This window comes from Poromitra crassiceps, assembly GCF_964638095.1.
Source record: "Poromitra crassiceps genome assembly, chromosome: 15".
NCBI classification, from domain to species: domain Eukaryota; kingdom Metazoa; phylum Chordata; class Actinopteri; order Beryciformes; family Melamphaidae; genus Poromitra; species Poromitra crassiceps.
The window spans coordinates 21,234,971-21,247,029 of NC_139634.1; the positions used below are offsets into that span (position 1 = coordinate 21,234,971).

General features: G+C 44.8%; 1 protein-coding gene across 1 annotated transcript in view; it reads right to left on the bottom strand.

Moving 5' to 3' along the window:
- The window catches only part of myot (myotilin), a gene marked incomplete at both ends in the record, with an annotated part of 29,187 nt that continues 17,128 nt past the window's right edge, over nucleotides 1–12,059 (bottom strand). Inside the window, 6 exons of the mRNA XM_083651810.1 lie at nucleotides 1–143; nucleotides 4,321–4,454; nucleotides 5,224–5,389; nucleotides 6,604–6,811; nucleotides 8,192–8,330; nucleotides 11,382–11,419. Coding sequence (XP_083507936.1) covers nucleotides 1–143; nucleotides 4,321–4,454; nucleotides 5,224–5,389; nucleotides 6,604–6,811; nucleotides 8,192–8,330; nucleotides 11,382–11,419 — 828 coding nt within the window. The remainder of the gene's footprint in view (nucleotides 144–4,320; nucleotides 4,455–5,223; nucleotides 5,390–6,603; nucleotides 6,812–8,191; nucleotides 8,331–11,381; nucleotides 11,420–12,059) is intronic.

A 12,059-nucleotide genomic window follows, 5' to 3' on the forward strand; every position in this document is an offset into this window, starting at 1 on the left:
CTAGAGCTCTTCACTCTCGTACAGTGGGGCGGTGTGCTGGGCGGGGCTCTCCACGGTCAGCACAGGCACGTGGCTCAGGGAGGACAGCAGCTTCAACGTCTTGGAGCCAGGGGGTGCCGTTTTCATGGCCGGGGCTGTACGAGCTAGTGGGAGGAGAGAGGGAGAGTTGTGAGTTCAATATATCCTCTTTTTAGACCCCATCATATATTATGTTTATATATAAATAAGTACACACTAGTACACACAATGCAATCAAACAGGTAGAAGATAGACAGATCATAACTAGGCGAATCGCGGTATCTGCTGGTGATATCTGCTGATATGATACAACCAATCATGTTCTCTATTGGTTAATCAATCAATTAAGAAACCTGTCATTACATGGTGGGAAACATCAGACATTTTTAGACAGTTATACATTTTAAGACGTTCAATGTATTACTTATTTATAATCCACATGACTAAATCTATTGGTGCCACCAACAGAAGCAGTAACAACTTTTACAGACTCAGGCCATACATTCCTCTCATGCCGGGTGTCTGAAAATAACTCTCCTCTACCCTGCATGGTATAGCATGAGCCAGACATGTTGTCAATGCAAAGTTGCAAAATGGATGCATACAGATCCTTCAATACCAAATCTAGGATTTGTTAAATAAAAATGACAAGTAAAACACTTGGTACACCTGGGACCCAAAGGAGATGTGTGTGTGTGTGTGTGTGTGTGTGTGTGTGTGTGTGTGTGTGTGTGTGTGTGTGTGTGTGTGTGTGTGTGTGTGTGTGTGTGTGTGTGTGTGTGTGTGTGTGTGTGTGTGTGTGTGTGTGTGTGTGCGCGCGTGTGCGCGTGCGTGCGCGTGCTCAGGCAGCTCCAATTACAGGCCTGGGTGAACTCTCTGGAGGCTGAGATCCAAACCTCTCCAAATTCCTCTCCCTTTCTCCTATTATTAAAACTCCTACATGAGACAAACCATTGGCAGCAGCATACACTATCTATGTGTTATTATTATACATTTTTTATTTCATCATCATAACTCAAAATGTGCAGTGTGTCTTCTAATTCCAACTAAATATGCACACAAAAGTCATCGTTTTAAAATGAAAGACTGTTAAAATTAATGACAAAATAGCTGTCACTCAGAATAAAAATTAAAACAATAATTGTAAGTTACAAGTTTTGTCTTAGAGTGGAAAGCCTACGTGTTTGGTTACATTTTGACTCAGGAATAGTTTTATTTAGTTAGACCAGGGGTTCCCAAACTTTTCTGACCAAGTACCACTACGTACCAAACCAAATTTCCCAGGGACCACTTCCACTGCATATACACCCCGCCCCCGATGAAATAAAATTAGCTGATTTAACCATGCAATAGCAGCAGAAAGGCAACAAGGCAACAATATAACGCTACTAGCTGGTTCAAAACGGACACACACACACACCTGCCAACATAAAGCTGTGAAAGTTTTTTTCCCTTGCCAAAATTCAGCCTAAATATGGAGTGTTATTTAGCTACCTTCCTGACAAGCTAGCATGAGAGGGTTGGTGCCATTTGATTCCTTAGCTCTTCTAGTTTCATATGACACCAGAAACTTCACTCTGGCTTGAAAACTGAGCCTGCTGCAGCCTCTGAAATTAAATCGTAAAAATTTGATATTTCCCAAATATCGCGATATTTCCGAAAATCGGCCTAATCCGGCTACTCCTCAGGGTTATTATGTATATGTAAAAACTGTTGTCTGTTAAAAAAAAAAAAAATCTCTGGCAGACCACCAGGCGGAGCCCCGCCCAGGACCATTGGTTTGGGAACCAATGCCTTAAGCTTAGACCAAAGCAAAAATAAATAGTGTCACACAGTTCAGTTGCATGCTGATGTCAAGTAGCTTAGACAAGACCACCGGTCATCGAGTCAAACTCAACTAACTCCCTGTGGATGCTGCAGACAGCATCTAGTCAAACTCAACTAACTCCCTGTGAATGCTGCAGACAGCATCTAGTCAAACTCAACTAACTCCCTGTGAATGCTGCAGACAGCATCTAGTCAAACTCAACCAACTCCCTGTGAATGCTGCAGACAGCATCTAGTCAAACTCAACTAACTCCCTGTGAATGCTGCAGACAGCATCTAGACAAACTCAACTAACTCCCTGTGGATGCTGCAGACAGCATCTAGTCAAACTCAACTAACTCCCTGTGGATGCTGCAGACAGCATCTAGTCAAACTCAACTAACTCCCTGTGAATGCTGCAGACAGCATCTAGTCAAACTCAACTAACTCCCTGTGAATGCTGCAGACAGCATCTAGTCAAACTCAACCAACTCCCTGTGAATGCTGCAGACAGCATCTAGTCAAACTCAACTAACTCCCTGTGAATGCTGCAGACAGCATCTAGACAAACTCAACTAACTCCCTGTGGATGCTGCAGACAGCATCTAGTCAAACTCAACTAACTCCCTGTGGATGCTGCAGACAGCATCTAGTCAAACTCAACTAACTCCCTGTGAATGCTGCAGACAGCATCTAGTCAAACTCAACTAACTCCCTGTGAATGCTGCAGACAGCATCTAGTAAAACTCAACTAACTCCCTGTGAATGCTGCAGACAGCATCTAGTCAAACTCAACTAACTCCCTGTGGATGCTTCAGACAGGATCTAGTCAAACTCAACTAACTCCCTGTGGATGCTGCAGACAGGATCTAGTCAAACTCAACTAACTCCCTGTGGATGCTGCAGACAGCATCTAGTCAAACTCAACTAACTCCCTGTGGATGCTTCAGACAGCATCTAGTCAAACTCAACTAACTCCCTGTGGATGCTGCAGACAGGATCTAGTCAAACTCAACTAACTCCCTGTGAATGCTGCAGACAGGATCTAGTCAAACTCAACTAACTCCGTGGATGCTGCAGACAGCATCTAGTCAAACTCAACCAACTCCCTGTGGATGCTGCAGACAGCATCTAGTCAAACTCAACTAACTCCCTGTGGATGCTGCAGACAGCATCTAGTCAAACTCAACTAACTCCCTGTGAATGCTGCAGACAGCATCTAGTCAAACTCAACCAACTCCCTGTGAATGCTGCAGACAGCATCTAGTCAAACTCAACTAACTCCCTGTGAATGCTGCAGACAGCATCTAGTCAAACTCAACCAACTCCCTGTGAATGCTGCAGACAGCATCTAGTCAAACTCAACCAACTCCCTGTGGATGCTGCAGACAGCATCTAGTCAAACTCAACTAACTCCCTGTGGATGCTGCAGACAGGATCTAATGTAATTATCCCTTGTGCTATTACACTGGGGTGCACGCCCACATAGAAACCTGCCATGGATATGCAAAGAAAGAAGGTAGTGAAAGCCGATATTGTACTGGGGTTACTGGGTAAATAATACTTATCTTCTGATACCTACAATTGTATAGTTCAATCCAAACTATATTATCGAAAGAGCCCAGAGATGGGATATCTGTTTTGATATTGATTGACGAGTAAATATCCATGCCCTCAGTTCTAAACTGTTAGTAATAACTGGCTCAAATATCTGAAATGGCAATCTGGATTCACATTATACCATCACATAGGACCCACTCAGTACAATGAGTAACTTTAACTTCTTCTTCTTAGTGGCATGATCATTCTACATGGGTATAAGTAAGTAATGGAGGTAGTCAGCTGGTGGTCTAATTACTTTCACTGGACCAGTTGGTTATTCAGGTTCACTTGTTTATCAGGTAATCAATACAGGCAATTCTTGATAAGGGCCTGTGTGGTTTGCCTTTGTCAGTCCTCTCCATGGAGCAGATGGTGTGTTATGTGTCAAGCAGAAATCTAATAGCTGTGTTGTCGTTTTTGCTGCTCTCTAGTCAGCCGAGGCTCATCCTCATTGGTTGGATTCTATAGTCTTCTTATCGCTCTGACTGGCCAATGGTCAGTCCTTAGGGAAGGGAACAGGGCGACAGCTTCATACATTTATTTAAGTTTCAACCTGATCACCTCACACAGCATTTGTGTAGCGTGCTACAGGCTACATGATCACCTCACACAGCATTTGTGTAGCGTGCTACAGGCTACAGAGCTGGATTCACTCTAGCGTACAGAGCCGGACATTCTCCATCTGCTGTTTTATTTTACAACCAGGGCTGCTATGGTAACTTCTATGCTAGCTAATACAATGTGAGATGGCTCTTCTCAGCAAATCTGCATATAGACAGACAGACAGACACACAGACACACAGACACACACACACACACACACACACACACACACACACACACACACACACACACACACACACACACACACACACACACACACAGTGTACTTACTGCCTACATCCAGCCTGGCGTTGCATGTGGACATGCCAGCTTCATTAATGGCAGACAGAGTGTACCAACCAGCATCCGACTTCATCAGTCTCTCTATTAACAGGCACTGCCTGCCTGAGCCGTCCTGGTACAGACTGTGGAGGGCCAGAGAAACACAAAGAATAACATGTCAGCCCTGGTACAGACTGTGGAGGGCCAATATTTTAACAATATTGAATTTAGTTTATTATGACAGACGTGACTGTGAACCCGTTCTTTTGAATAGCCTATCTGTGTAAGAATCACACAGTTTTGTTTGACATGTTCAATAAGTTAATTTTAAAGAGGGGCTGAAGAAGAACATTGGTGGAACTTGGGCAGCAACACCAAAGGGGCTTACTGTAATAATCATAATCATAATCAATATTCATCATAATAATAATGAATAAGTGTAATAATATCACACTTGTAGCAAATCTTCAATGTCCCGGAGGCAGTGTTGTAGTCAAGTCACTAGATCTGGAGAGTCCAGAGCTACTGAACGTGAACATGAGTGTGAATCCACATGTAGGTGGAACACACGTGCCTGCCTTTGCACCAAATTGAATAATGTCACAGTATTAATATAGCTATCAATATCTTATGCCAAATTGTTAGGGCCTATAACAATTAACAAGTCGTCCTCGTCTCCAACTTCCTAGTTCAAATGCACGAGTGCTCCAGTCCAAATCCGAGTCATCAGTGTTCAAGTCCAAGTCGAGTCACGAGTCCTGAAGATGAGTCCAGGACTTTGACTCAAGTCCGAGTCCTGGACTTGAGTCCTACAACACTGCCAAGAGGGGCATTTTACTGAGGCAGAGTAGGTGCTAGAGTGCTAGCTCATTTCCAACACATTTTCGAAGGGTTTAAGTGTAGTTTCCCCACCTCATTCTGTTGGGGTCGATGCGCAGCATGTCTTTGTCTTTCTTCCAGAAGAGCTGAGGAGGAGGGGAGGCGTCCACTTTGCACTCTAACCTCAGAGTGTCGCCCTCTAGAGCTCGGGAGTTCAACATCTTCTGAACGAAGGTGGGAGGGCGGAGAACCTCCTGGGCTATAGGCAGGAAGAAGGAGTTGACAGAACTTAATATTATAGCTGACATTCATACCAGCGTCGGGCTCAGCTCGCCTTCAGATGAATCAGTTCAGAACGTCAATGGAAAGTGCAATTCATTTGCTGATAGAGGCTGGAGAATGCTTTCATGCCAGAAGTGTTTAAATATATAAAGAGAATCCCTCATCCTGAACTAAATGTGAGTAGAATCCAGCCCTGCATTACAGTACTACTGCACCATTTTCCAAATAATTCAACTAATTATTTTCAACTGGTGGTACAAAACTCACTGCCATTCTGGAAAAATTCTCTTCAGGAGGTGCTGCAGATATAGATCCACCACCAGGAGGTGCTGCAGATATACAGTAGATCCACCACCAATGTGCAAAGTTGCTCAGTGCACCTTTACCATCTTCAATTTAAAACGCGAGTCATAATTTTCTGCGTTTTTTTTTTCCTTTCAAAACTTTGGGGGGAAAATAATGTAGTTTACCCCCCAAAAAAGTAAATGACAGCAGCAAAAGATTTGGTCTATTGATTGTCAGTTTGATATTCACAGCTTGTAATGTGTGCTATGTTTGAAAAGGTAGCAAAGATATATCTTAGTGCAGGGGTTCTCAAACTTTTCAGACCAAGTACCATTATGTACAAACCAAATTTCCGAGGGACTTCAATCCCCCCCTCCATGAAACAAAATTTGATGATTTAACCACAATAGCATCAGAACGGCTAAATAACAACGTAAGGCTACTGGTTCAAAACAGACACGCACGCATGTGTGCGCGCGCACTCACACACACGCCAACATTAGGCTGTGAAAAAGAGGACCCCCGTGAAAATGTTTTTTTCCCCTCGCCAAAATTTAGCCTAAGTTTGGAGTGTTATTTAGCCACCTTCTTGACAAGCTAACATGACATGGTTGGTACCAATCGATGCCTTCGGTTATCTAGTTTCATATTCATACTTCACTCCGAGCCTGCTACAGCCTCGGAAAGCAAATTTTCAACATCATGATATTTCCTGAATATCGCAATATTTCCAAAAATCAGCCCAAGCTTCAGGGTTAATGTGTATATGTAAAAACTGTTGTCTGTATTAAGAAAAAATAAAATAAAATAAAATAAAATGCCCACCAGACGGAGCCCACAGTTTGGGAACCGCAGTGTCTTAGTAGTGGATGGACACACTGTTAAAACAATGTGAAATCATTTTACCTAGAACATCGAGCCTCATGCTAAAGCGGCTCTCCCCGGCGCGGTTGATGGCCACACACTCGTAAACGCCGGCGTGGTGCACGGTGACGATCTCGATGAGGAAGGAGTGCATGCCCTTCTCACACACCAGCATCTTGTGGTAGTCGTCTGGACGGATGGCTTTGCCATCCAGGTACCAGGACACGTCTGGCGTGGGGAGGCCTCCCACCTGATGGGAGGGAAGGAACAGTCCCACTGTGACAGGTGGCTAAGATTGTGTATGTCTATACTGTATGTGTCAGTCTACTGCATATCTCATTCCTGGTACAGTCCGTGTGTGTGTGTGTGTGTGTGTGTGTATGTATGTGTGTGTGTGTGTGTGTGTGTGTGTGTGTGTGTGTGTGTGTGTGTGCGTGTGTTTGTGTGTGTGTGTGTCCAAACAATTTGGAACTCAGCGGGTGCCCTGCTGGCGCTGCTGCTTACAGTGCCAAATTTCGTAAATGCATAAATTATGACATCACAAGGTCACAGCAGGGGCTGTAATGCTGCGTTTGTTTATGACTTGCAAGTCGAAAATTGCCACTTGCTACTAGGAAAAATCTAATAAAACGACCTGTTAACTCGGACTTCCTACTCGTAAACTCGGGTATGATTTCTGAACCCCTAGTTGCTCCTGCCTCGTCATTTCAACATGGCCACCCAAATCATAATACGATTGTATGAATTCAAAACACATTTTTGACACTTTTTAAGCGGTGTAGCCTCTTCTATAAGTGACTGTGTGTTTGTGGGTGAGATGTGTGTGGCGAGATTTAGCCTAGGCCCCGCCCCCAGGGCTGCACAGACAGCTGAGCCACAAGCGTAGAGAGAGAGCGTCTCATCTCGAGGACGGTAACATTTCAAAGCCGGTAATGCACGCGTGCACACATGCACACACACACACACACACACACACACACACACACACACACACACACACACACACACACACACACACACACACACACATGCACACACACACACACACATTTACCCACACACACGCGTGCACGCGCAGTTTAAGAAACATCTGGAAATGAATGGCAAATTAATTTCCTCATTGGTGAGACTTTGGCAGGTTATGGAGAGAGTGCCTGGAAACATGTACACGCAGCGTCAGAGAGAGGGGAGAGGGGGGTGGAGGAGAAGGGTGGGACCTGCAGCAAACCTGGGACCTGCACACCTGCACCGCTTACTTCAACACCTGGGTGAGATTTTATTTCAACAATAGTATGGTTTCAGACCAATCAGCATACCAAGACAGCAGTTGGTTAAACCCATACAATTAAACGTTAATGTTGTTATTAGCTGTTAGCTGTCTAATAGCCGATGCTATTAGCATACATGGTTTTGCGACTTGAAGTCTTGAAGCTTGAACGCACGTAGGTCGGAGATGATGCATTTGCCACTTTCCACCTCTGGCCATAAACCAACGCAGCATTGAAAATGATCATCCTTCAGCCCGGGGTGTTTATCCGTGTGTGTGTGTGTGTGTGTGTGAGCGCGTGCATGCATGTGTATGTGTATGTGTATGTGTATGTGTGTGTGTGTGTGTGTGAGAGAGATTCACCTTGAAGTCAATCCTACAAAAGCGTCCCTCCTCCACAGTGAGGTCTGGGGGGGTCTGGAGGAAGCGAGGAGCGTAACATTTCTCCTGGATAGCCGAGCCCTCATTTCCCCTGTCATCTGTCCCCGAGTGGTGCCTCCCCCTGGAGGGAGGGAGGGAGATATTATTCATTCATAACTGCTGTGATGATTGACTGAATGACTGCATTTTCCAGTGGAAACTGGAATTACTATGAATTCCTCTTCTGTTTGGGACCTCTGACAGCATTGATACTGTATGAAGGACTGGAGCCAGGATGGCTAGTGAAGACAAACTCAACACATACACACAACTGATACTAATACTAATCATGTTGATCCAGAAATTTAACCTGGACTCTCACCACGGGTGTCCCCCAGGGTTCTGTCTTAGGTCCTTTCCTCTTTCTTCTCTACATGAGATCTTTGGGTCACGTCATTTCCTCTCACGGGTTCTCCTATCACTCCTACGCAGACGACACACAGCTCTATCTCTCCTTCCCCCCCTCGGACTCCCATATCTCTTCCGGTATCTCTGCCTGCCTCAAAGATATTAGCAACTGGATGTCTTCTCACCATCTCAAACTCAACCCCGACAAAACCGAACTTCTCTTCTTCCCCTGCAACGACTCCCCCCTATCCGATCTGTCCCTATCCATCGACAACACCACCATCCTCCCCTCCCAATCTGCCAAAAATCTCGGAATCACCATTGACAACCAACTATCCTTCTCTGCCCACATTACAGCAACAGCACGTTCCTGTAGATTCTCCCTCTTTAACATCAGAAAGATCCGCCCTTTTTTAACCTCAGAAGCAACCCAAATTTTTGTTCAGGCCATGGTTTTATCTCGTCTTGACTACTGTAATGTTCTTTTAGCCGGTCTCCCCTCCTCTGCCATCCAACCCCTTCAACTCATCCAGAATTCTGCTGCCCGCCTTGTTTTCAACCAACCCAAATTCTCCCACGTCACCCCCCTCCTCCATGACCTCCACTGGCTCCCCATCCTGTCACGCATCAAATTCAAAACCCTTGTCCTCACATACAGAGCTGTCCACTCAACTGCCCCCCAATACCTTCAACCCTTGGTCACGTTCCAACCCTCCCACCGCCCCTCCACTAGCGCAAGCCGTCTCGCTCCCCCCCCTTGCTTCGCAGGCTCAAGGGCCGCTCTCAAGCTCGCCTTTTTTCCTGTCTCGCCCCCAAATGGTGGAACAAGCCCCCCCCCTTGGTCAGGACATCAGAATCTCTCCCCATCTTCCGCAATCGGCTAAAAACTCATCTCTTTTCTCTCCATTTCACCTCCCCCTAACCTTCCCTCTCCATCTCCCTTACATGCTGCCCACGGACCTTCAACTGTCTGTTTGTTTGTTTTTTTGGTTCTTTTATTGTATTTATCTTTTTCATTATCTCTGCTTTCCACTATGTATGTTACATGATCTATGCTTGTTATTCTCTGTATGTACATCGCTTTGGAGAAAGGCGTCTGCCAAATGAAATAAAGTAAAGTAAAGTAAGTAAAGTAAAGTAACCTCCATACTAATCCTGTTCATCCAGAAACTGAACCTGGACCAAGCTAACCTCCATACTAATCCTGTTGATGCAGAAACTGAACCTGGACCAGGCTAACCCCCATACTAATCCTGTTGATCCAGAAACTGAACCTGGACCAGGCTAACCCCATACTAATGCTGTTGATCCAGAAACTGAACCTGGACCAGGCTAACCCCCATACTAATGCTGTTGATCCAGAAACTGAACCTGGACCAGGCTAACCCCCATACTAATGCTGTTGTGGATCAAGTGTCTGTCTCACTGGAAAGGCTGTGCAAGCCTAGTGTGAGTCAATGGAATCAAAAAATTACCCCAAAAATGCTGCATTCTGTACACAGGCATGGTAAGTATATATATAGTAGGGTGACATTATACTTAGAATAACAAAACATAGATGCTAATTTAACACTGGGTATATCAGTGCTGGGTAGGGATGAAAAACGTCATGAAAATTTACCATTTTCCATCCCTAGAGTATAACCTCCCTGTTCCGGTTCTCCCCAGGATCCCATTCAAATTGTGTTATGTAGCAATATAATAAAAGCCTTGAAAAGAAATGTAAGAAGTGGTGTTCTTATCTTAATAAGTCACTCTGGCTAGTATTGAGTCCTGAAATGTTTTTTTCCTTGGGCCCTCCTATACAGTTTACAGTTGATTAGTTTAGTTGTACAGGGACAATGCACAGTTCACAGATACAGTTCAATCTATTTCGAGAGGGTTTGTGGATTTATCTCGGCACACTGGAAGACTTTTCTGCACTTGTTTTGAGAAAAACCCTTTTTTAAAGCTCAGTACGACATTAAATGACTATTAAGATGGATACTTTTGCAGCGTGAGCCGCATGCATGCATGGCTGCACAGCACAGCTTGAGGCTCGCTGCACACATAAATAGGCAGAAACAAAAACTGACAGATATTCATGAGCTGTACCAATCTGAAAACAGCAACCAAAAGACCATTGTAGTTTTGAATCCTCTTATTTTTCAAAAAGGATTTATTTAGCATCACACTGCATAGATTTACACAAGATTTATTTCCTGGGTAACTCATGTCACTCCTGGAAAGAATCTGGATGGGAAATCTCACGATCCTGGCTCCCACTGTGAGACATTGACTGCATGCAATCGATCTAATAAAGCCAAAACCGTCGGTCTGTCACATATCTTGTGAACCATTCGTCGGATCGACTACCTGACGGACAGCAGTGCCGAATTTCATGAATTGTGAACATGCGCATAGTCATAGCGCCACCTACTGGCAACACAGTGTTTTATCTTGAGAAACGTTTGTCTGATCGACTTCAAACTTGGCGGGTGCGCTGCTAGGAACCTGATTAAGTGCGGTGCTGAATTGAATGCAATTCAGACATGTGCATAGTCATAGCGCCACCTACTGGCAATACAAAAAGTGGTTTCTCGAGAACCGTTCATCCGATCGACTTCAAACTTGGCGTATGCACTACTGGGAACCAAGAAAGTGCAGTCTCGAATCCCATGCAATTCGACCAATTGGGGGGAATAAGTGCAAGAGGGGGGGGGGGGGGTGTAAAGAGTGAGAGCATGATGTGTGAATGGGAGGTTAACAGGCGTGGCACTAGTACCATTAAATTAAATATATTTACCATAGTCCTCCTGTGTGCCTTCCTTCTGGTAACTCTGGCTGCAGTGGCTGTAACATAGAAAACAAAGCGCAGATCAACACCTCATCGACCAATATGTCTGTCCATTAATATGTCTGTCCATTAATATGTCTGTCCATTAATATGTCTGTCCATTATTACAACAGTCGATTTAATCATCAAGCCTGTCAATCTGTGCTTTTCTCAGATACAAAAATAAATCTAAATTGCCACACTGTTGGTGCTAAAGTGTGTGTGTGTGTGTGTGTGTGTGTGTGTGTGTGTGTGTGTGTGTGTGAGAGGTAGAGCAGAGGTAATGGTACCCCTTTCTGCCCTGAAATAGCTTTGACAACCAACTGTGTAACAAAATGCCAGGAGGGGGACTGGGCTAGGGGGCACCCGTGTTCTTTTTGGTGTGTGTGTGTGTGTGTGTGTGTGTGTGTGTGTGTGTGTGTGTGTGTGTGTGTGTGTGTGTGTGTGCGAGTGCGTGTGCGTGTGTGTGTGCGTGTGTGTGTGTGTGCATGCGCATGCGCGTGCGTGTGTGTGTGTGCTTTGACACAATGGTCCTGTTGTCACCATTGAAAAGGGGCTCATTCTCAGAAAGCAGGCTAGAAATAGCAGCCGACAAATCTTTTTGGCTAGAGAGGACGCGCGTGTGTGTGTGTGTGTGTGTGTGTGTGT